Source organism: Coregonus clupeaformis, chromosome 29 (assembly GCF_020615455.1).
Source record: "Coregonus clupeaformis isolate EN_2021a chromosome 29, ASM2061545v1, whole genome shotgun sequence".
Classification (NCBI taxonomy): domain Eukaryota; kingdom Metazoa; phylum Chordata; class Actinopteri; order Salmoniformes; family Salmonidae; genus Coregonus; species Coregonus clupeaformis.
Window position 1 is genome coordinate 19,517,454 of NC_059220.1, and position 26,111 is coordinate 19,543,564.

The 26,111-nt window shown below is 45.9% G+C and overlaps 1 protein-coding gene across 6 annotated transcripts in view; it reads left to right on the plus strand.

The window, feature by feature from the left end:
- Nucleotides 1–24,825, plus strand: part of LOC121544786 (sine oculis-binding protein homolog A-like) — a 29,936-nt gene extending 5,111 nt beyond the window's left edge. For 2 of the 6 annotated variants that reach the window (XM_041854931.2, XM_045209116.1), the window contains 7 exons: nucleotides 222–354; nucleotides 1,377–1,589; nucleotides 3,567–3,718; nucleotides 4,234–4,257; nucleotides 7,677–7,772; nucleotides 18,430–20,488; nucleotides 21,096–24,825. In XM_041854931.2, the coding sequence (XP_041710865.2) occupies nucleotides 222–354; nucleotides 1,377–1,589; nucleotides 3,567–3,718; nucleotides 4,234–4,257; nucleotides 7,677–7,772; nucleotides 18,430–20,478 (2,667 nt within the window). In that variant the 3' untranslated portion in view covers nucleotides 20,479–20,488; nucleotides 21,096–24,825. The remainder of the gene's footprint in view (nucleotides 1–221; nucleotides 355–1,376; nucleotides 1,590–3,566; nucleotides 3,719–4,233; nucleotides 4,258–7,676; nucleotides 7,773–18,429; nucleotides 20,489–21,095) is intronic. The other 4 variants (XM_045209115.1, XM_045209117.1, XM_045209118.1 and 1 more) reach the window with 2 other exon arrangements.
- Nucleotides 24,826–26,111: the final 1,286 nt, after the last annotated feature.

Below are 26,111 nucleotides of genomic sequence, written 5' to 3' on the forward strand. Positions count from 1 at the left end.
CATAAAAAACAACAACCATGCAGCTTGGTTTCATGTAGCAAGCACATAATACTGCATTTCCTTTATTGTGTGTTTTTGGGGCGGGGAGCCTTGTTCATATAATCATATGCTACCAAACCCTTATATCCCTATTGCCCCCCTCATAACACTGTGACGTAATAGTGAAACAGGGTTCATGTTTGTTAATCCTAATGGCCAATATGGTGTCTCTTGTCTTGCAGAGTTTTGCAGAGAACACTATGAACGAACTGCTGGGCTGGTACGGCTATGACAAGGTAGACCTGAGAGACCAGGACAACATCGACATACGGAACTACCCAGATGGAGAGGTACAACACATCTCTGTCCTGAAAGGTGAGCATAACCATGGAGACAAATATTTTATTATCTGGACATTGCAGTTGTTGATTCTTTGAAAAGGCTAAAACAATTTAGTTTCACAAGTGGTAATACAAGTGATGTTGTGATGAAGAGGCTGAGGATCATACTGCTGCAACTTCCCACTGCGCACAGACATCATTTCAAGGTCTAGTTTTCATTTACTTTTGGTTGAGTTGTCAACTAACGTGAATTCAATGTGAAATGTCATTGGATTTAGGTTAAAAGTTTGGTGAAAAAAAGACGAAATTCCCTTACGTTGATTACTTTTTGCAAATCCAATCAGCTTTCCACATTGATTCAATGTCATCACATGATTTTTTTTTGTTGAAATGACATGGAAACAACATTGATTCAACCAGTTTGTTCCAGTGGGTTGGCAGTAGTTCGCCATGATTGAGGAGGCAATTCAGTCAGGCTATCCAGATTAAAACCTTCTCTAGTTGTATCATCCAGTCATTATGGTGTAGTTGTGTTTTAGTAGGAAACTGCACTTTGCTTTTCAATTGGTGATTAGACGGGTGTCTCTGGAATCTCTACATGGTGACCCCTGATTATAATGCTTGATAAAATTTGAGAGATTCACGTCAGTCATTGAACAAACATATGGCCTTATCCAATCAAAGCTGCTAACCGGGATTCCAGGGTAACAAAAACGATACCCATCTTGCGTTAAAAGCGTATTCATATACACACCAAAACAATATTTACAGTTTGGAACAAACTATTCTGCAGATCTTCCAGAGCTGCACTGCTGAAGTGTAGCTCAGATGGTAGAGCATGGCGTTTGCAACGCCAGGGTTGTGGGTTCGATTCCCACGGGGGACCAGTATGAAAAATAGAAAATAATGTATGCACTCACTAACTGTAAGTCGCTCTGGATAAGAGTGTCTGCTAAATGACTAAAATATAAAAAAATGTAACAATGATGTCCATTTCCATTGCTTTACATACAGTAAGTCAAGAAAGACCAATGCACTGACTTTTGTCTCCCTCAGAAAACTATTTGCCAAAAATCCCAGGAGGATCGGGGGAGAACAGCGATGTCTCCCCAAACCAAGCCAATAGCTCCCACTCTACACCGACATCGAGGAACGGAGTGACAGAGTCCTCCACCACTCCGTCCACCTCCACACCCAGCACCAGGGAGCATGGGAACATGCCGATCATAGTCCCACTGATCCCACCCCCCATGATCAAGCCACCAGCAGGTAAAACACCTCACACACACACCTACAAATTAAAAATGTGTTTAAGCTTGCACTTTAAGGACCAATGGAATGTATCCTATAATCCGGTACAAAATATACAAAACAGTGGTATACAAATGTAACAAATCACATCCATTTCAGTGCTCAAATCCATGGTCAGTTTTACAATCACTTGATGAGGGCCCATAGTCCATAAAGACTTGCACACACTACCCTGCTTCCCCTCCTCCAGCTGTTTAAGTGTCAGTATCACCCAGTCAACTCTCAGTGGAAATGTACATGGCCTGCTGGCCAGACAGAGGGCTTCATTGAACCACAAGTGTGCCATGAGACTCCAGAGGCTCATCTGCCTGCATGGGGAGAGGAGAGTGCCTTGGCATCACTCTAGAGGAGTACCCACTGCTTCGCACAACCTCGCAATGCACAGCGGGAAAAACAGATGGTATGGTCCCTTTCGACTTGCACCCCTTTTGAATTATTTATATGCCCTGCTAGAGCAACAGAGGGGCCTTTGAGGTGCAGGTACACTGGATGATGGAGGTATTTAATATGGGCGCTGCATAATTACAGTACCAGGCTCTCTCCCAGCAGACGTGAGCTGTTTGAGAGAACGCATAACGAGAGATGAGAAAAAGGCCAAAGAAATCTGAACGCAAACAAACCACCTCAAGTGACCTTTTTGTATGAAATAATGAGATACTTTCAAATGAACACTTCAACTTGTGTGTTGTTGCCGTACATTTTATTTCAAGACTGCAAGGTTGCCATGGGACTTTTTAACATAGATGTTCTAAAACGATACAATAATGGATGGATCTTCCCCAGGAATATTTGCTTGAAAGGAGAAATACATATTTTTCACTGGAAAACCTCTACCCCCATTCACACCTACCTCTACAGAGAGCTCTCAAGATTGGTCATGCAGCAGGAGCATAAAGGAGCATATAATATGCATGCTGTAGCCACGGTGCTATCTTTGGGCCTCCCGGGAGTTATTCCCCTTAATTGATAATTAGTATTTACTTTGAAAAGGATTTGCGCTATAGATCCATTAAGTTTAACAAAAGGGAAAAAGCCTTTCCAGTACCCACCACGGTGTGATAATGGGGTGAGCGGAGGTGAAAGACTAATGGCCACATTGTTTTTCACCTTTGCACACACTTAGTCATAATGTGATAATTGTAAGTTATTGGAAGTCTCACAGGAAGAAGTCTCTCAACATAGTACTACACTAAGGGGCTAAAAACCAATGGCAATTACACAGCAGCCATTGTTTAATATGACAGACCCATTTGATGTCATGGAGGGCTGAATAGTGTTTAGTTTCCATTTTCTTATGAATTTCCAATGAAGCCCTCTGCAATTTAATTAGATAAACTTCAGCTGAAACATTTCTGTAAAATCACCAACCAATTTTTGTCCACAGACATTCCTTCGGGCATCTCTGTCTGGTTGGAATGTCTCGTACTGCCTTGATGACTGCAGCAAAAACCCCTTGGGGTAGGAAGAACTGTACTATTTTGCCTGGAAGGGGAATACGGTCAGGATGCATTGTTGGTGGGATCATTCACATGATGAGATTTGACAGGTGGCTGTCAGATTGTTGGGGAGGAGGCGGAGTTGATGGGGTGGGGGCCAGCGGTTGGACTATCATTATGCTTTGTCCCAGTTCCAGCAGATTTGTCTGGGATGTTCCCTCAGACGAGGATGTGTCTAACGTCCAGATCATGTGTTTGTGGTCCCCCAGACGAGGATGTGTCTAATGTCCAGATCATGTGTTTGTGGTCCCTCAGACGAGGATGTGTCTAATGTCCAGATCATGTGTTTGTGGTCCCTCAGACGAGGATGTGTCTAACGTCCAGATCATGTGTTTGTGGTCCCCCAGACGAGGATGTGTCTAATGTCCAGATCATGTGTTTGTGGTCCCCCAGACGAGGATGTGTCTAATGTCCAGATCATGTGTTTGTGGTCCCCCAGACGAGGATGTGTCTAACGTCCAGATCATGTGCGCGTGGTGTCAGAAGGTTGGCGTCAAACGCTACTCCCTCAACATGGGCACTGAGCTGAAGAGCTTCTGCAGTGAGAAGTGCTTTGCCGCCTGCCGCAGAGCCTACTTCAAGAGAAACAAGGTAAACTCCTTCTCAACACTCCTGCCTTATTACTTAACCAATTATGAAAGTGCCATGTGATAAATACACATAAATCACTTCCTCCCTACATCCACTCTTTCTGATATCTCAGATTAAGACGCTGCAAGACACTTGTCAATCCTTAGGAAATGTAGTGACCAACTTTCAGCTTTGTACAGTATCTCCACTAGTTGGCTGGGTAAGGTGCCCACAAGTTTAGGTACTTTGGATATTTCGCTCCTGAGTTTTGACCTTTCGCTTCTGAGTACCCATTGTAGTAGATTAACATGAAACCAATATCAATCCTTGGCTTGTGGTTTCATCATTGAATATCCAGAAACACAGTTTCAGTAATTTAAACCCTCATGCCCTATGCAGATCAGTTGACTTTCAAACATGCATTGGTTCCAATGATCAGTATATATTGTCTTTCCAAAGACAGACCGTCATTAAGTTAAATATTATTTGTCCTGATTCCTGAAGTTAAACATTCTGCTTTCTTTCTTATACCTAAGCTTGGATATTTAAGGAATTACAGTGTAAGTATGATATGTCTTTATTCCTTTCCCTTGTTTGTCTAAAGTACATTTTTCATCCAAACATAATCACTTAGCATTGCTCTGTATGCTACTAGCTGTTGAAATGGAAGTACACATATGTCTGATCATTTTGAAGATACATGAACCCAGTTTTTTCTGTTCAAAATATCTATTTTCACAGCATGAGTTGCCTTGTGCCTGCTGTGGTTCCTCCCACGTTTGTTAAGCATTGCTAGTCTTAAAGTGATAGTTCACTCTACAATCTAAGTTTATTTTACACTTCTATGATTGCTGTATGTATGTTCTGTATATATAAACAAAAGCACAACAGAAGAGATATTGTATTTCAGTGAGTAAGGAACAAAGTGAAGCGTTAACCAGGGACAGAATTCCCACATTAGGAAAACAGACATGGCTACAGCACAGAAAGGCCTTGTCTGCTGAGGTGGTGCAGATTATATATTATGTCTCACACTCTCACATTCATGCAGGCCATTTGTGTAAGTGATATCCACATGTTTCTTTTTCATGCACCCACAAGGTTGGCCACAACAAACCCTCCAGTTTTTCCACAAAAAGAAATTGCATGGCTGAAAACGTGTCTTGTGTCTGTGTGTGTCTGAAAGGGGAGCTAGGACATAGTGAGTAGGGTGGCGTAGGGGTGGGCAGTGGAGACGCATCATGTTTCGCTAAATATCTACAGCTGCCTCGTCCGCGTAACCCAATCTCCTCCTATGGCGAGCGGGTGGGGAGGATTCAGTTTCTACCATTGCCACTGCACAACACCATCCATCCAGTGCACCAGGAATAATACCAACATTCAGACATATGATAGGGTGGCTGAGGGTAGAAGAGTTTTGATCCAGTTTTGAGCTCAGCTAGTGACTAGTCTGTTTTATTTCACATAGATGTTCAAGAAATACAGAATAATAAAAACTGATGTTGTGGAGAAAAAAAACCACACACACTCTCTCACCCCTCCCCTCACATCATGTAAAAGCACTAGAGAGGGAGGGTAAAGTCCAAGTGAAGAGACACTAGCTTGTATTTTACAGCTAATTTCCGCTGCAATACGCCTATTTTTTCATGGCTCAGGAATCTCTCCATACACCTCAAGAGACCTGTAAAATTCCATCTCTGTCTTTGTCTCTGAGGTCCCTCCAGGCAAGAGGGGGCAGAGTGCTTCTTTACGTCACCCCAGTATTGTCACATCACCTCAAACAGACACAAATCTTTACACACTGGCTGACAGTTGCCTGCACTGCTCTGACACACTCTGCAATTTACTTTAGCATCTGGATCCAGTGTCAAGGAAGATGCACTGAATAATAGAGGTGTGTGTGTGTAACCTGTCAGCATTGTGACTCAGTCCTGGCTAGGGAACCTCTCGGCCCCCATGTCGCAGCAGGAGAGCCTAGTGAGGGAGGTGATTATTTCATAGCTGACAGCGATTTAATACCAAAAAGGGAAAGGGTAACACTTTGAGAGTTTGAGGGAAGAAACTGGAGCTTGAACTTGCATTACACTGATATGGTCATATAATGCTATTTCTCCCACTGAAAGTCTAACTAGCCCAGCTAGATAGCTTCGACTTAAAAAAATATATGTTAGAGTAAAGGTGTATGATCATTAGAAATCGTGGCTTGGATGGACCAATCAGCAATTTTCATTATTTTGCTGTTAGCCAACTTAGTAAACACTGACTTCCTAGAACGTTGTAATATGACATGAAGACCACTTTTAGAACTGCAGTACAGTACATAAGTTACTTGACTATCGTAAACAAGCTTGTTATCCCACAACCAAATGGGAACAAGAAGAGAATGTTCGAGGAACATTTCCTGTTAGCTGGGTAATCTAATGAGAGGACAGAAGGAGGGGGCTGGCCCAAAGATGTGTGTTGTCCCAGGTGGGTGGAAAATTGTGCATTTGTGTTAGATGTGTGTGAGGATTTGTGCAATGGGACGTCTCCATTAATGTCTGTTTCTTGTTGTTGTGGGTATGTGTGTGTACATTTGTGAGGGTATACCCGTCAGTATCTTTTGGAAAACACACCTCTTGGCAGGTGAAACGCACACACACCTGGGCAGGCCCAGATGCCCAGATGGAGGCTTTCACAGTGACAGTTGTTGTACCACTCCCTCTGGGCATTGGAGTCACCAGTGGGCACACATACCAGTGGCGTGAAACTGTGATGCCATGTTTACACCGGACACTTTAGCCTGACTGCAACTGTATTTAGTTGGCATGGTGTGGCCATCAATAAGACATCACGTCTCTTCTGCAATTACAAGTGTTACTGAATTTTCCAGGGTACTCAGCTGTGGTAATATTTGCCTAAAGTAAATATCTAATAGCCAAGAAGTAATTTGAGGAAGAGTAACTTTTGAAAGAGCTTTCCTTCCAAAAAGTGGAGAGTGGGACATCTCCCATAATCACTGCAACAGCAACTGATGGTTAGAAATGATGACCAATTATTATTTTGGAAGGGAAGTTGTTTCAAAAGGTGGCGTGACTTCTCTGGAAGACTCATTTTTAACCTATGGCGGGTAGACACTTTCTTAGCCCATGTTTGGGTTTGTCTCCAGGTAGTCTGTTTTCCTTTATGCTCTCAGTCTCGTCCTACACAACTGTTGAGCCTGATTCCCAGTAAAGGACATGGTGTCCCCATTGTATGACTGTACTTTCACACTGGGTAATCTCTCTCGCTCTCTCTCTTTCTCCCTCTCTCTATTTGTGCGTGTGTGTGTGTGTGTGCCCCTCATGCCTCATCCACTGTGCCAGCACCTCATTAGCACTATATGTAAATGAATTGGCACAGGGCCAGAGGGTCACAGCACAAAATGGAGACTGGGTAATGACACAATGGCGTGTGTGTGTGTGTGTGTGGGGGGGGGGTTACATTTAAATGATTATCGATGTGTGTCCGCACAGTGTCTAGTGCCAAAGTGGTGCTGTTGGATTTTAAATCCTTTATCCTGTTTCCTTTAACCTTGATTTTTGGGACATTGTTAAACAATTGTTTCTCCATGGAAGTCTTTAAATCTGATTAATGTAGCCTTTTAACCAGCCTCCCTGGTTAACAAATTAGATGAATGTACAATCTCATAGAATTCCCCTCTTTCACAGTTCATAATGATAAGGCCAATATAACATCTAGGCTCTTCAGCTGTCAATGTGAACATTTAACCATAGTTAACACACACACACACACACACACACACACACACACACTTTTCCACATGGCTTTCTTTTATGATAATGAGAACTTGCATATGATTCCGCAGCCCAAAGCATGCTCACCCTTTTACCTTTGTCGGTGTCTTTCCATTCATACGTTTGATGTTGTTTTCCTTTATTTTCTGTCCACCTGTTTATTTTGTCAGTTCGTAAAAAGAGGCCGTTATTTCTCCCCTCAGGCGAGAGACGAAGACGGCCATGGTGAGAAATTACCCCAGCACAGCTATTCTAAGGATACGCCCAGGCTTGTCTTCAAAACAAACAGCGATGTGCTTGTAAGGACTAAAACATTTAACAACAAGATAGTTTAAGTATTTGATGGCTAACTGTAGAAATGTAATGGCATATTTTGATATCATGACTGTTTGATGTGTTGAATAATGTAGATATGTTTGTTTTTAGAGAATGTGCTGTTAGTCTAGTTTTCTTTTGTAAAAACATTGATTTAATGTGAATAACATACTTTTTTTCATTCAAATCGTTTTATTTTCTCATTTTCATTCTGCACTGTGTTAGATTCAGATGTTGTGTTCTCTCTTCATAGATCCATAATGGGGAATTTTCAGCCAATTTTATCTTTACCTTTTTGGGCTTGGTGACATCAATACATTTCAATCCAGTAACTGAATTGGACATATGATTCACATGTAAATATTAGCTCTAAAATATTGGCAATTTTCTATTTGAATCGTGTCTGGTTCAATTAATTAATTTAAATGATTTGTGATGCAATAGACCCATACTTTGTTTTGCAGGCTTCATAAGATCGTCATGATCAAAATTGTTCCCCCATCAGATACTGGTCCACATAATATACTGTCCAGAAGATACTGGTCCCCCCACCAGATATTGTTCCTCCAATGCATACTATCACAGACAGTATCACAGTCTGTTCCCTTGCTGATCAGTTTGTTTCGTGTTTAACCAGATGGTTAGCGAGATGGACGGGTTTTCTAAACTAAATTCAAATGAGAAATCAGTATAACAAGTACTTAAAACAATGCTATGTCAAAGTGGTTACAAAATAATAATGATCAATTAATTACTCTTTAATTAATCACACCATATTATTATGAACCGTAAATTCCAGATCAAGAGCACTAGAAACAAGACTGTGAAATTGTGTAACAGGTCCTTGAAAGATAATCGAAAGATACAGTGATAGAACAAAATAAATGGCCCCATGATGTCTGTGTGCACTTGGTAGGTAGCTAGGTAATTACCTACAGAAACGCAAATGGTTAAACGGAGCCGGAGTGAATGCTAGTACGATGGCCACGGTTGAAATAAATGACCATAATTACATTCAACTGCAAACATCTGTGTTCAGGAGAGGGAGAGACTAGAGAGAGAGAGAAAAATAACTCCATTAGGGTAATGCACAGTGAAATTTCACTCACGGTGCAGAAACTCGTTAAGTGCTCTCCATCTGTCTTCTTTTTTAGCCCAGGAAAATTTCAAGACATTTATAATTTAAAATATCCAGGCTTACCATCATTGAACCCAACTTACAGAGCACTTTTCAGACTTTTTCTGCTATGGCTCATTGCGTTCCACAGGATCGAATAGACAGTTTAAAAAGAAGACTACTGATATCGACGCTCGCTGAAGGGTGACTATGGATCACTCACCTGTAAGAGTACCAACACAGTATATGAAACACTAGTCTTTAACCCTGTAATGCTGGCCACTATAACAGTACTACAGAGCATTACAGAGATGGTCTGATCTCATGTCTACATCATGACAGCCTCTCCCACAGTGGCCATTTGACTGACATCTAGTGATGGAGGAGATCTCTGTTTAACATTAACATTCCATTATGGACAAGATTGTAATTGACTGATTTGTCCATCGCTTTGACATGCGTGACCTGTCAATTGACAGACAGGGAAGAGATGGAAAAGAGAGATAAAAGGAGAGAGTGAATGAATCATGATGCTCTATCAACTGAGATCTGAGTAGGTACTTCAGTAGGTCTTAAACTACTGAGTGACAAATGAAACAGGCCAGGGATTCAGAGGCACATGAGTGCCACATTACGGTTAAAGCCAAATGATGGGGGTTCCCAAAGCTGTTGTTGATTTTGGGAAGAATCCATGACCATTCCAAATCTGAAATTGTCATGTCGTGCGTGTGTGTCTGCGTGCTTGTGTGCGTGTTCTAATCAACATGTGACTCAAGTGCGGCAGGCATATACGTGAATCTCTGAAAGATTGAATGCGTAGGATCATAGTCGTCTTCCAGTAGCATCCCACAACCTATTAGCATTCAGCAAAGGGGATTATGGTGTGTGTGATGGATGGACGTCGTTGAGGGGTCTGACAGCTGATTAATGCCTTAATTATCTCCAGTGAGTCGCTGCCACGTCCCTCTGAGCTGGCAGAGTGAGTTGTGTGCCGAGCTGTGCCCCATCTCCTTGGCCAACCTATTGCCTTCCACTCACCAGGGTCACATTCATTATCTCAGATACTCTAATGAGAACGGCCACGTGATGATTGGACGTTCAGTGTTATTGAGCATTTTGGAAACTTTTGTAGCCAATGAAAAAGATCCTGGCATCACAAGACCCTGGCATCCCACAGAGTATGTGGTCCTCTGTTGCTCAATTGGTAGAGCATGGCGCTTGTAACGCCAGGGTAGTGGGTTCGATCCCCGGGACCACCCATACGTAAAAATGTATGCACACATGACTGTAAGTCGCTTTGGATAAAAGCGTCTGCTAAATGGCATATTATTATATTATTAAGTTGTGCTAGGCTGCTCCCCTGCCCTGCCCAATGTGTGTAATGCCGCTGCGGTAGGGTTGGATGATCCCATTCCATTTTAATGCAGTCAATTCCACTTTAATGCTGTCAATTAATGAATCAAATAAGCTTTTTTTATGTAATGAAAATATCCCAAACACTCATATTAAAGTTTCACATCCGTAGTGAATAGCTACGCATTATAGCACCCACCTAGGTGGTGCTCAGCAGCCATTTCTCACCAGAACATGTAGAACTCCGCCCAGCTGTCACTCTCACTTCTGTGCCCCCTACTGGCAGCTTGTTCACTGTCTCCATCTGTCCATCTCACCCACCCACCAGAATCACGTACCCCCACTCATCATCATGCCTTCGGGAAAACCTTTTACTTGAGGCTGTTATGTGCTGTGCCTGTGGCCACTGTCACACGTGGCTCAGTGGCTAAATTTGTATCTGAGTGGTTCCTCCTTATGAAGGAGGTTTAAGAGGTGACAACCCCATGGCAGGTGTAAATGGGAATTACATTTCTGGACAAAGTTTTGTTCATTTAAAAGCTTTAAGTACACCCATCTAGATTTGCACTCACTTAAGACAGTTTAAAGCTGGATTTTCCTCAGGTTGTAAGCATTTATCAAGGTGTTACCATGTGTAGTACAGTCTCTGCACCTCAAGGGTCATAGCAGTATGAAGTTGGTATGAAAATCTCTGTCTCACTCACACACATTCAATCATATTTTGGGGGTTTTCGGTAGAGTATGCAGCATTATGCAGTGGAAGAAAAATACAGATGGGTTTGCACAAAAATTGTCAGGGCAACGTGTATACGGTAGGCGAAGTCAAGAGCAGGACACCAAGCTACTGGCAGAACTTTTACTAGATTCAGTGCAACAAAACAAAGTACACTGGCAACCTCGAACAGCGAGGGAAAATAACAAGACCCGCACACAAGGGCAACTGCCGCAAAGACCAAAAACAATAACGCACAATACACAATGAGAAACAGAGGGTATTAAAGGGAACACAATCAAACATAATGGGAAACAGGTGTAAACAATAAAGACTAAACAAGACAAACACCGAAACATCGATCGGCAGCAGCTAGTACTCCGGGGACGACGAACGCCGAAGCCTGCCCGAGCAAGGAGGAGGAGCAGCCTCGGCTGAATCCGTGACAGTACCCCCCCCCCTTGACGCGCGGTACCAGCCGTGCGCCGACCCCGGCCTCTGGGACGGCCAGGAGGACGCGGAGCAGGGCGAGTCGGATGACTCCGGTGGAAATCCCTCAACATGGAGGGATCTAGGATGTCCCTCCTAGGGACCCAGCACCGTTCCTCCGGACCGTACCCCTCCCACTCCACGAGATACTGCAGGCCCCCCATCCGACGCCTCGAATCCAAGATGGAACGGACTGAGTACGCCGGAGCCCCCTCGATGTCCAGCGGGGGCGGAGGAGCCTCTCGTACCTCACTCTCCTGGAGTGGACCAGCTACTACCGGCCTGAGGAGAGACACATGGAACGAGGGGTTAATGCGGTAATTAATGGGCAGTTGTAACCTATAACATACCTCGTTCAATCTCCTCAGGACTTTAAATGGCCCCACAAACCGCCGACCCAGCTTCCGGCAGGGCAGGCGAAGGGGCAGGTTTCGGGTCGAGAGCCAGACCCGATCTCCCGGTGCATACACCGGAGCCTCACTGAGGTGGCGATCGGCGCTCGCTTTTTGCCGCCTGATCGCTCGCTGTAGATGGACATGCGCAGCGTTCCAGGTTTCCTACGAGCTCCGAAACCACTCGTCCACCGCAGTGGCCTCGATCTGGCTCTGATGCCAAGGTGCCAGGACCGGCTGATAACCTAGCACACACTGAAAAGGCGTAAGGTTAGTTGAGGAGTGGCGAAGTGAGTTTTGGGCTATTTCTGCCTAGGGGACATATTCCGACCACTCCCCCTGCCGGTCCTGGCAAACCTACCCACATCCTGGTTCACTCTCTCCACCTGCCCGTTACTCTCGGGGTGAAACCCTGAGGTAAGGCTAATCAAGACCCCCAGACGTTCCATAAACGCCCTCCAGACTCTAGAGGTGAACTGGGGACCCCGATCAGACACTATATCCTCAGGTACCCCGTAGTGCCGGAAGACGTGAGTAAACAGGGTGTCAGCAGTTTGTAGGGCTGTAGGGAGACCTGGCATAGGAATGAGACGGCAGGCCTTTGAAAACCGATCCACAACGACCAAGATCGTCGTATTCCCCTGGGAGGGGGGAAGGTCCGTGACGAAATCCACCGAGAGGTGAGACCACGGTCGTTGTGGAATGGGTAGGGGTTGTAATTTCCCTCTGGGTAGGTGTCTAGGCACCTTACACTGAGCGCACACTGAGCAGGAGGAAACATAAACCCTCACGTCCTTAGCCAAAGTGGGCCACCAGTACTTTCCACTAAGGCAGTGCACTGTCCGTCCAATACCAGGATGGCCAGAGGAAGGTGACGTGAGCCCAGTATATTAATCGTTCACGAACCTCGAGCGGCACGTACTTCCGACCCTCTGGACACTGTGGGGGAGTAGGATCGGTACGTAACGCCCGCTCGATGTCCGCATCAACCTCCCATACCACCGGTGCCACCAGACAAGACTCCGGAAGTATGGGAGTAGGCTCAATGGACCTCTCCTCTGTGTCATATAGTCGGGACAGGGCGTCTGCCTTAACGTTCTGTGACCCTGGTCTATAGGTGAGCGTAAACACAAATCGGGTGAAAAACATAGCCCACCTAGCCTGGCGAGGGTTCAGCCTCCTCGCCGCCCGGATGTACTCCAGGTTACGATGGTCAGTCAAAATGAGAAAAGGGTGTTTAGCCCCCTCAAGCCAATGCCTCCACACCTTCAGGGCTTGCACCACAGCCAACAGCTCCCTGTTCCCCACATCATAATTGCGCTCCGCCGGACTGAGCTTCTTAGAAAAGAAAGCACAGGGGCGGAGTTTAGGTGGCATACCCGAGCGCTGAGACAGTACAGCACCGATCCCAGCCTTGGACGCATCCACCTCAACTTGGAACGCCAAAGAGGGATCCGGATGCGCCAACACCGGAGCCGAGGTAAACAGGTCCTTCAGATGCCCAAAAGCCCTGTCTGCCTCAGCCGACCACTGAAGACGCACCGTACCCCCCTTTAGCAGAGAGTGAATGGGAGCTGCTACCTGCCCAAAGCCCCGGATAAACCTCCGGTAGTAATTGGCAAAACCCAAAAACCGCTGCACCTCCTTCACCGTGGAGGGAGTCGGCCAATTGCGCACGGCTGAAACATGGTCAATCTCCATCTCCACCCCTGACGCGGACAACCGGTGTCCCAGGAAGGAGATGGACTTCTGGAAGAACAGACATTTCTCCACCTTTGCATACAGGTCATGCTCCAACAGTCTACCAAGCACCGACGAACCAGGGACACATGCTCTGCGTGGGTAGCGGAGTATATTAGAATGTCATCAATATACACCACTACACCCTGTCCATGTCAGTCCCGGAAAATCTCATCCACAAACGATTGGAAGACTGAAGGAGCATTCATTAACCTGTATGGCATGACGAGGTACTCATAGTGACCCGAGGTGGGACTGAATGCTGTCTTCCACTCATCTCCCTCCCTAATGCGCACTAGGTTGTACGCGCTCCTGAGATCCAATTTTGTGAAGAATCGCGCCCCGTGTAATGACTCCGTCATACTAGCAATCAGAGGGAGAGGATAGCTATATTTGATGGTGATCTGATTGAGACCACGGTAGTCAATACACGGGCGTAAACCCCCATCTTTCTTCTTCACAAAAAAGAAACTTGAGGACGCAGCGGAAGTGGACGGCCGTATGTATCCCTGTCTCAGCGATTCGGCGATATATGTTTCCATAGCCACCGTCTCCTCCTGAGACAGAGGATACACATGGCTACGTGGAAGCGCAGCGCCTACTTGGAGGTTTATCGCACAATCCCCCTGTCGATGGGGTGGTAATTGAGTCACCTTCTTTTTACAGAAGGCAAGAGCCAAATCGGCATATTCAGGTGGAATGTGCATGGTGGGAACTTGGTTAGGACTTTCCACTGTCGTGGCCCCTACGGAAACACCCACACACCTCCCGACACACTGATCAGACCATCCCTTGAGAGCCCTCTGTTGCCATGAAATGTTGGGGTCATGAGACGTCAACCAGGGAAGCCCCAACACCACGGGAAACGCAGGAGAGTCAATCAAATACAACCGAATGATCTCCTCATGGCCCTCCTGCGTTTTCATCCTGAGCGGCGCCGTGACCTCCCTAATCAACCCAGACCACAAAGGGCGACTATCTAGGGCATGGATAGGGAAGGGCACCTCCACTGGAACTATAGGAATCCTTAACTTATGGGTGAAATGGCGGTCGATAAAATTCCCAGCTGCGCCTGAATCGACTAGCGCCTTATGCTGGGAATGAGGAGAAACCTCGGGAAACACAACTTTAATACACATATCCGCAACAGGGAGCTCTGGGTGACTTGGGCGCCTACTCACCTGGAATGACTCATCAGTGCGCTGCCTACTGCCTCGATTCCGAGGAGACCCTCCCCAGCACCGACCAGCAGTGTGTCCTCTGCGGCCACAGTTGGTGCAGGGGACGGCCTCTCTCCTGGTCTCTCTCCTAGTACCAGCACCTCCGAGCTCCATCGGGGTCGGCTCGGAAGTGCTGGGGGATGGAATGGACGGCCCCGAGTCCGGACGTCCGCGGGTAGCCAACAGGGTGTCCAGGCGAATCGACATGTCCACCAGTTGATCGAAGGTTAGGTTGGTGTCCCTGCAGGCCAATTCCCCGACGACGTCCTCCTTCAGGCTACATCTGTAGTGGCTCGATGAGGGCCCTCTCATTCCATCCCGCGTTGGCAGCCAGTGTCCAGAAGTCCAGTGCGAACTCCTGCGCGCTCCTCCTCCCCCTGTCGAAGGTGGAATAGACGTTCACCCGCCGCCTTACCCTCTGGTGGATGATCGAATACTGCCCTGAAGCGGCGGGTGAACTCCGTATAGTTGACTGTGTCGGGCGTCTATTCCCCCCACTCGGCGTTGGCCCACTCCAGCGCCTTGCCGGACAGACAGGAAATGAGGGCGGACACGCTCGTATCCCGAGGGCGCCCGGATGGATGGTTGCCAGGTAGAGTTCCACCTGGAGCAGGAAACCCTGACACCCGGCAGCTGTGCCATCATAAGCCCTCGGGAGCGAGAGCCGAATCCCACTGGACCCCGGAGATGAAGCGATGGGCATAGCTGATGGTGGTGGTATCGTCGGAGGAGGTGTAGACCAACTTCTTCTTTCCCATCGCTCCACGGTTTTCACCACCTGTTCCATGGCGGTGCAGAGAGCCTGGATCATAGCCGCTTGTTGTTCTACGCGCTCTTCTATTGATCCAGCTGGCACCGCCGCTCCTGCTGACTCCATGTCTAATAGGTGCGTTATTCTGTCAGGGCGACGTGTATGCGGTAGGCGAAGTCAAGAGCAGGACACCGAGCTACTGGCCGAACTTTTACTAGATTCAGTGCAACAAAACAAAGTACACTGGCAACCTCGAACAGCGAGGGAAAATAACAAGACCCGCACACAAGGGCAACTGCCGCAAAGGCCAAAAACAATAACGCACAATACACAATGAGAAACAGAGGGTATTAAAGGGAACACAATCAAACATAATGGGAAACAGGTGTAAACAATAAAGACTAAACAAGACAAACACCGAAACATCGATCGGCAGCAGCTAGTACTCCGGGGACGACGAACGCCGAAGCCTGCCCGAGCAAGGAGGAGGAGCAGCCTCGGCTGAATCCGTGACAAAAATACAGATGGGTTTGCACAAAAATACAGATGGGTTTGCACAAAAATACAGATGGGTTTGCACAAAAATACAGATGGGTTTTCACAAAAATACAGATGGGTTTTCACAGAAATACAGATGGGTTTTCACAAAAATACAGATGGGTTTTCCTAACGAGGATACAAACATGCACAGGTGCCGTGCAGATGGACTTTTATTTACTTGGTGTAACGAAACAGAATTTGACCAGATAATTTCATTACAATCCAGTGTTTCATGTAATCCAGTGTTTTTTGTGTGCATACACAAAAATGTATGCACACATGACTGTAAGTCGCTTTGGATAAAAGCGTCTGCTAAATGGCATATTATGTACCTTATCTGCAGATTCTGTGAGGCAGAGAGATTACATTCTGGTTACCAAAGTTGTTATAGAGCAGGGATGGCAACTTTGATGGGGGTGGGGGCCACAAAAAAACTGAACTCATCATGAGGGGCCGCAGTGGCTCATGGGTCTGCATACTCACATCCATACCCCCATTTAATTAGCCCCCCTCTTGACAGGGAATATTTTGTTTGTTTGTTTTAAAGCTATTCTACACATTTTGTCATAGGGTGGAGGCAAATGTTTGCTGTTTTTAATACAGTACCAGTCAAAGGTTTGGACACACCTACTCATTCAAGGGTTTTCTTTATTTTTAGTATTTTCTACATTGTAGAATAATAGTGAAGACATCAAAACTATGAAATAACACATATGGAATCATGTAGTAACCAAAAAAGTGATAAACAAATCAAAATATGTTTTATATTTTAGATTCTTCAAATAGCCACCCTGGGTTGAGGTCGGGGGATTGTGGAAGCCAGGTCATCTGATGCAGCACTCCATCACTCTCCTTCTTGGTAAAATAGCCCTTACACAGCCTGGAGGTGTGTTGGGTCATTGTCCTATTGAAAAACAAATGATAAACCCACTAAGCCCAAACCAGATGGGATGGCGTATCGCTGTAGAATGCTGTTGTAGCCATGCTGGTTAAGTGTGCCTTGAATTCTAAATAAATCACAGACAGTGTCACCAGCAAAGCACCCCCACACCATAACACCTCCTCCTCCATGCTTTACGGTGGAAACTACACATGCGGAGATCATCAGTTCACCCACACCGCGTCTTACAAAGACACGGCGGTTGGAACCAAAAATCTCCAATTTGGACTCCAGACCAAAGGACAAATTTCCACCGGTCTAATGTCCATTGCTCGTGTTTCTTGGCCTAAGCAGGTCTCTTCTTCTTATTGGTGTCCTTTAGTAGTGGTTTCTTTGCAGCAATTCGACCATGAAGGCCTGATTCACACAGTCCCTTCTGAACAGTTGATGTTGAGATGTGTCTGTGACTTCAACTCTGTGAAGCATTTATTTGGGCTGCAATTTCTGAGGCTGGTAACTCTAAGGTTACCAGCCTCAGAAATTAAGATAGGGCTATATTCTGTATACCCCCTCCCCCTACCTTGTCACAACACAACTGATTGGCTCCAACGCATTAAGAAGGAAATAAATTCCACAAATTAACTTTTAAGAAGGCACACCTGTTAATTGAAATGCATTCCAGGTGACTACCTCATGAAGCTGGTTGAGAGAATGCCAAGAGTGTGCCAAGCTGTCATCAAGGTAAAGGATGGCTATTTGAAGAATATATTTGATTTGTTTAACACTTTTTTGGTTACTACATGATTCCAAATGTGTTATTTCATAATTTTGATGTCTTCAATATTATTCTACAATGTAAAACATAGTAAAAATAAAGAAAAACCCTTGAATGAGTAGGTGTCTAAACTTTTGACTGGTAGTGTATGATAACTGATTATCAATGCGGTGCCGAAAGATGCTGGCCTATGTTGACTCCAATGCGTCCCACAGTTGTGTCAAGTTGGCTGGATGTCAATTGGGTGGTGGACCATTCTTGATACACACAGGAAACTGTTGAGCGTGAAAAACCCAGCAGTGTTGCAGCTCTTGACACACTCAAACCTGTGTGCCTGGAACCTACTACCATACCCCGTTCAAAGGCACTTAAATATTTTGTCTTGCCCATTCACCCTCTGAATGGCAAACATACACAATCCATGTCTCAATTGTCTCAAGGCTTAAAAATCATTCTTTAACCTATTTCCTCCCCTTCATCTACACTGATTGAAGTGTATTTAACAAGTGACATCAATAGGGGATCATAGCTTTCATCCGGATTCACCTGGTCAGTCTATGTCATGGAAAGAGCAGGTGTTCCTAATGTTTTGTACACTCAGTGTACAATGTTGCTGTAGTGCATTGTACCTGATGAGGTCTTTTGTCTTGTGTTTTGTTTTTTGTGTTACAGGTGTGTGACTGGTGCAAACACATCCGCCACACCAAGGAGTACCTGGACTTTGGTGCCGGAGAACGGAGGCTGCAGTTCTGCAGTGCCAAATGCCTGAACCAGTACAAGATGGACATCTTCTACAAAGAGACTCAGGCGGCGCTGCCGGGGGGCCTGTGTAACTCAGGACACGGCCCTGTGGAGGGCAAGTCAGAGAGCAGCACCGGGTTGCAGCTCTTAACCCCCGATTCCTGGGGCACACCTTTGGGTGACTTACGCCGCAAAGCCCCTTCCCCTGGGGGAAACTCCTCTGTGCTAGTCCCCTCCAGCTCCACCGCTGCCTCTCCCTCTGAGACAGGCACTGTCTGCTCTCCTTCTTCCTCGTCTGCCAAAAACCCCACGCCCAGACCCCACGAGAGTCAAACCTTACCCCCTCCCCCACACCCCTCTCTGCACCCTCCCATGGGAGTCCCCTCGGGCAGCCCCCCCATGGTGATGACGCCCCGGGGGCCCGTGCCCCTGCCCTTCTTCATGGAGCATCAGATGATGCAGCAGATGCGCCCGTCGTTCTTCCGCCCACCTCCCCACGGCCCAGGCCCCAACAGCCCTCTGTCCAACCCCATGATCCCTGGCATCGGACCACCACCCCCACCACCCAGAACCCTGGCTCCGCCGTCCAGCCCTATGCACAGGCCCCAGTTCTCACCCCACCACCACCCCGCCAACAACCCCAACCTGGGAGGGAACCTTCCAGGGATGATGCCACCCTATCCAGGCCTACACATACCCGGTTTTCCTTTCCCCTCCAACATGATGCCAAATGGGCCCATGCATATGCCGCACATGATGAACTTCGGTATACCTTCCCTCGCACCCCTGGTGCCTCCGCCAACCCTGCTGGTCCCTTACCCTGTCATCGTGCCCCTGCCGGTGCCCATCCCTATCCCCATACCCTTCCCCTTCAACCCCAAGACCTCCAACGACAACCCCAGCAACAACAACAACCCCATTCCCAGTGCGTCGGGGGAGACCACTGATCCGACAGAGCCCAAGCCTTTCTCCCCTAGTTCCTCCAGAGAAGAACTGAAGTTGGGGCCCTCCAGTTCTGGGGTGCACTCCTTGGACTTCTCTGGCTACACTCTGGGCCGCTTTGGCTCTGAGAGGAGTAGGACTGACATGGTGGACCTGACCGTGAAGACTGAGAGTCCGGGGAGTGCCACAACCTTGGGCCTCTCGCTCTCTGGTGGCCCCGCGGCCTCCCTCCCCGAGGGAGTGATCGACCTGACTCTGGGCCGGCGGTCGCGGCTGCAGCAGGTCATCCAGCGGGTGGTGCCCAGTGTCCAGGTGAAGGTGGAACCGGACAGGGACTCATCCAGCCCCCCACCCTCTGGACCATCCCCTCTGGATGCCTCTGTGAAGGGGGACAGCAGCCTAGAGGACATGAGCCAGGAGGTCAGGGAGGCCATTAGTGTCTCTCTGGAGCCAAACTCCCTATCTTGTTGCCAGGCCACATCACCATCCCCCCAGCCAAACCAAAACTCCTACCCCACCCAGCTCACAAACCACCCTGGCACCCCACAGAGACAGCCCTGCAACCCCGCTGCCCCCTTTAATGTCATAGTAAACGGCAGCAGTCAATCCACAGACAGTCCCGGCAGGAGCACGTTACCCACACCTCCGTCTGACCCTGGCCGGAGAGGAGGAGGTGGCGAACCGGCCAACTGTGAGCTGGAGCGGGAGGCGCTGAAGGAGAACAGCTGCTCAGTGGCAGAGTGGGAACCAGGTAAGAGGGGCCCGAGTGAGGAGGCAGCACACGGGGGCACTGATGAAGGCAAGCTGGAAGCTTACGGCGACCTTATGGATCTGGACGATGATGACGACCACGCCTATGCACTGCCCCTGCTGCTGCCCAAGGCTGGCTGTGTCATCCAGCCTGTGCCAAAGCCCAACGACAAGACGGCCATCGTGTCCTGTAGCATCAGCGCTCCCCTGGCGGCAGGGGCAGGGAGCCCCGAGCTGGAGCTGCCACTAAAGAGGAGGTGCCTGCGAATACGCAATCAGAACAAATGAGGCAGAAAAGGTTGGTCTCATGGTGCCCCCTACTGAGGACCCAAAGAGGTCCCCCTCTCATAATCTCTGCCCTGTACCTGTCCCTACTACAGGTGGTGTGGAAATAACAGCTTTTTTGTGTAAATGTCACACAAATATCAAACTGTCTGGCAGCTTTTCAAAAAGGCCTTCATAACATGAAGATGTCTGATTTAACTCTGTGGAGGGTGTTGTGTGTTTGTGCTGCTTTTCAGCATATGTTGATGTATATAATTGCACTGATGTTTGATCATATTGTTTAAATATATAGAAAAGTTTCCTCATCAAGCATAAACTGACCTTTTTTGTCTGCATAGATCTATTGCAATGTTTCCCTCACTACTGCCCTTGCTGTAGCTTTCGACCTGGTCTGAGAGGGGTACTGACAGAAATGTACCACCATGAGGGAAGATATACTTGATATACTCTGAAGTCAGGGTTGATAAAAAGCTAATGCTATTTTAGTCAAGCATGCAGCAGTAAATCAACTGGATCTGAGCGAGAGATGTGTCTAGAAAAATAGACCTGTAGAATGGGGATTCCCTTTGTCTGATCTAACATGTCTAATTCTGGATCCTCTTTCTCGTTTCACATTTCAGCTCAGACAGGTGGCAGTATTTCCCCAACAGAATGAGGGACGCTTTTAAGCTGTTGACAACACTAGCCTTCAACCATCCGCTCCTCCACTCCACGAACCTCTCTCCAAGCCAACCAGCCATGTAACCCTAATCTTGACCACTCAGACCACCCACACTGCCCATCTCCCTTCCTTCCAAAGCAAATGCTCTGTCAGATCTCTGCTATCCAACTGAGAAGCCACAATGCTAACCCAATAGGTTTACCAGCAGTTTTATGTTAGCTGGAAGAGGCCTAAGGTAGCATTTTTAGCCAGTCTGTTCCACAGTGAAAGGTGGAGTTTTTATTTGGCAAGAAATTCAGGCTAAAGTCATCCCCACCCGCCCGCCCCCTCCTTTGCATGATCACAACCAGTACAAAATGCTAACCTCCAACCCCCATCCCACCATTGACAGTGACAGGACTTTTGTTTTGAACTGGTAACCAAAAAGAGACATCTCATGATGGAAGGTAACAATCAGAAGGATACATTTTTTGAGCCTCATGTGTTCAGGAATAAGAAGAAGAAAAAAGGGGAGCGGTGAAATCCTTGTGTTCTGACTGTAGCACTCTCCATCCCTGGAGATACCTGGGGCCCCCTGCCATCACAAAGCCTTTCTCTATTGGAGCAATGGGGATATCTCCACAATAAAAGGAGACCTTGGCACTATTGATCTGCTCCTCTTCAGTGGGTTTCATGTTCATAAAAGACAAGGATTTTCAAGTATATCCTCACACACTGATTTGTGGACAACAGGGTAGAGATCTCACCAGCAAAAGACGGTGGGCAACTGTGGACTGTGCAATCTCTGCCATCGTGGAGGCCATTTTGCTTCTCTGCAAGCCGCTGGTCAGACGAATCAGATGTGTAATTCTAATTCTTATCATTTATATATTTACATTTTTTACATCCTAATGCTATTGATGATAATGATATACTGTATCTTCAGTCACATCTCTGATGTGTACAGTAAGGTTATGGTAATGGAGTGACTTCCATCATGGAAACAAAAACAAGACTGCTGCTCATCACACCGCAGAGGGATTGCGTCAATTGAGAGTTCAGACCACACCCATTAGCATTGTTTCATCACTAGTGCTCAGGGTTGTAATGTTGCACTAGGATTTACCATTGACAAGGGATGCTGACTCTCTCTTAAAATGAAATTTGCTTGTCATTCTTAGATAATTCTCTGGAAACACTGGTCCAAATGTACTGTATAACTATTTGTAAAGCCAAACTACTGAAAGAAATTAATCAATTCTTTAATCAGTCACACATGTTGTCATAAATAGTCATATTTACATTATGATATGGGGAATCATCTCACTTCCCTGTCCATCATCCTGTTCTGCATTTGGTCATTTGCCAGTGTTAATCTGTCTGCATTATAACATTTTGGCTGTGTTTATTTTGCTTCATCAGAGTTTATACTGCCGGTAGACACTAACATTTTTGCCATCTATTTATTTACTACGTTTTGGTGTCATTACGTTTGCTATGGCTTCATGGAGGAATTGTTTGCTCAATTATCTTGTATATCTAGTATGTCTTCAAATCTTTTGGTGCAAAGATTAAAAGATTTTTCCGCATAGACTTCTTTCAACATCAAATTTCCTTTTTCGATTTTCATGCTCAATCTTGCCTGCCAAAATCTCCACCTTCTTGCCAACTTATTTTTCCATCTCTCCATTTCCCTTTGGGTCTGAACCTTCTTTCTCTTCCACTGAACACCAATGGGAAATGTAATGCCAAACACCAGTCAGAGCTATGGGCTGCATGTTTTATTACAAAAATGGGAGAGTTACACACAAACACACACACATGCGTGCATTTGCACACACACACACACACATACAGAGGTGTCAAAAGCAACAACTCACCACGCTCCATGATGTACTTTCTCTCACACACGCACGCATGCACACACACTAACTAAAATGAAGTTTAGATATTAATTCTCTCCATCCATGTATTGTTCCAACTCCTCTCTCTTGACTCCCTCCCTGATGACAGTAGTGTTTGCCAATGTTCAGATTAGAGACTGTTGACTCTGAGTATGCACTGCAACACAATCTGCCACGTATTGATAGTCAGGCATTTAGGCTTTGCCTGTCCCGTGCCAAGACTGAGATTCTGTGTCACAGAAATCATTGCCTTGAATTTCAGTCTCTTTTTTTATTTTATTTTTTATTTTTTTAATGTGTCTGATATTTCCAGACTTTGCCACCTAGCCTTTGCAGTCAACATAGTGCACACTCCAAGAGAAGCAATTCATGTTCAAACAATTAACTTTTGCACTGACTAATTCTCAATGATTCCAACCAAAATCAGAGATCACATAAGAAACAGAAATTCTGAGGAATCAGTTCCATTTCTTCATTCACTTTTACTTGACCTCACCACCATATGTAATGTGAACCAGAGATACTTGGACAAATATAGCCTTGAAACTGGAAACGTGTAGTGTCTGCGGTTCTTGACAGATGTGGGAGACAGTTGAAACTGAGACAATAAAACAGCTCTGGTTTCTGTCTGATTGCAGAAATGTGTGTGCCTGTCTGTGTGCATGCGCGTGTTGAATTGATCTCAGCCGACCATTGCTGTTCTTGTCTGGGTGCATCTCAGTGAAAAATAAACAAATATATAATGCTTAGAATTGCCACTAGGTGTCAGGGTAGATCTTCTTTGCTGCCAACACGGTGGGACTTAAAATACTCACAACTATGAAGCAGAGCCCCCTTCTAACACTTCCACATACCTTTGAGTGGCCCTGACGCATAGACCTCACCCTAACACACCGGCAACAACACACACACCTTAATATCGTCTTCATCGTTGTGACCGAAAAGCCAATTCACCCCTCCAATGCCAGCATCATCAGTCTTGCTAATGCTTACAGGAATTAAGTTGAAAACAAATTGTATTTGGATAAAGTCATCTGTCTATTTTATGGCGGAGAGATGAAGAATAAAAGAGAAAATCCAGCACCCTTGTAATGATATTAAATAGGCTAGGTCAACAGCCTAAGATATGCAATGACAACTTCCTATTCAAAATCTTTATAGACAGAGAGTAGAAATACAAAACAAAAACATGACATTTCTCATGTCACTTTTCAAACGTGAACAGAAAAGCTGCCTTAACTCTCGCTTGTGTACTACTCTACAGTGCAGTTGATGATGCTCGCCAGTAAGACTCCCCACTTTGTACAAAAGAAAATAGACAAAAAATAACTTTATGTTGCTAGTGTTGATGTATAGATTATCAGCTTTTTTTGTGACTTGTATAAACCCAACCCTCACATTTTGCTAAAAGACCCTTCTTCCTACAGCACCAACAACTCATACTTGTCCCAAACATCCCCCTATCCCTTATAAATTTCATCTTATGGTGAATTCTCAACCTTTTTGTGTACATTTTATAGTATTATTTATTATTGACAAATCTTTGCATTTGCAAATAGAAAATAAAGTTTTTTGGACTGGGCATTTTGTTTAAATGTCAATGCTTGGTGAAGAGTGAATTGTTTCTTTTATAATTAAAGTGAAGAAAACAGCAAGAAATGGAAATAACCCTTGTCTTTTTATTATGAAGTTGTTACTATAACTTGTTGCCAAGATTGCTTTGAAAATAATAATTTTGTGCTGTAACAGTATTTGCTTTATTCAGTGAATTGCTTATGGAGACTAATAAATAGAGGCACACACCAACCTGTTTCATCTTTGTCAATATCCGTTTATGTCAACTGCAGACACGCACACATACACACGTTATTTATCCTTCTCTCACCGTGGCGCAAAACACCCAAATATTATTTGGACACATTGTGTGCATATTCTCCACTGCGCATCACAGAACAATTAGCAAAAAGTCTGCACCAGCCGATACAGCATAATGAACAAAGGTGTGACTGGTGCAGGTACGGTATGTAGGTCTACCGTAGGTGCCATCTGCTGGTCTATAGCGCCACCCTATGGCTCTTTTCCCACAATGAACTACTACCCACCCTAATAGCCCACCAGCAGGGGTCCCCCTTCCCAGTGCTGCCCCTTATGTAGCAAACCATGGGGGTTTCACATCGGCCTGCACAGAAATAATAATAATAATAATAATATGCCATTTAGCAGACGCTTTTATCCAAAGCGACTTACAGTCATGTGTGCATACATTTTTACGCATGGGTGGTCCCGGGGATCGAACCCACTACCCTGGCGTTACAAGCGCCATGCTCTACCAATTGAGCTACAGAGGACCACAGCTAAATGCATTGGCATAAACACAATGCACCAAAACAACACCACAAATAGCTTATAATTACTGGGAGCAATGTCATCATCGACATCGATGGACAGCCATAGAGTATGTCTACTGCTAGCCTGGGCAGCCGCTAATGGACTTTATGGGAGGATGGGTTTGTGGTAATGGCTGGAGCAGAATTAATGGAATGGTATCAAATACATCAAACACATGGTTTTCAGGTGTTTGATGCCATTCCAGTAACTCCATTCCACTACCATGCTAGAGTGGCTAAAGCCTAGGAATGCTACTTCCTGATGTTGCACCCTGCGTTCAACCAATCAGATTGCAGCGGTCTGTTTTTTACCCCTGGCTGAACACCGGGCGAAACATCAGGAAGTATAGCATTCCTAGGCATTACCCATTCTAGCATGGTGGTGGAAAATTATGTGGCAACCCATCAAGAGGTTCAAACGTCTTGTTGTAAGTCGGGCTAGTGCCCCAAATCGCTACACTGGTGTCAGAAGTGTGATGGCGCTGCTAGGAGGCCAGATGATAAATCCAATAACAAATATTTTATTAGGCTTAACATGCAGCTATATGATATACTCTGCAAGTAGCCGACTTGTTGCACACTTCAGGATCATTGCACACAGCCATAAAAAACTCTTAACTGTTACAACAATATCAAGAGATATAGGCCTATGTGCTGTTAAATAGTGGAAATAATGTATCAATCAGATTAATCATTACTGAGTGT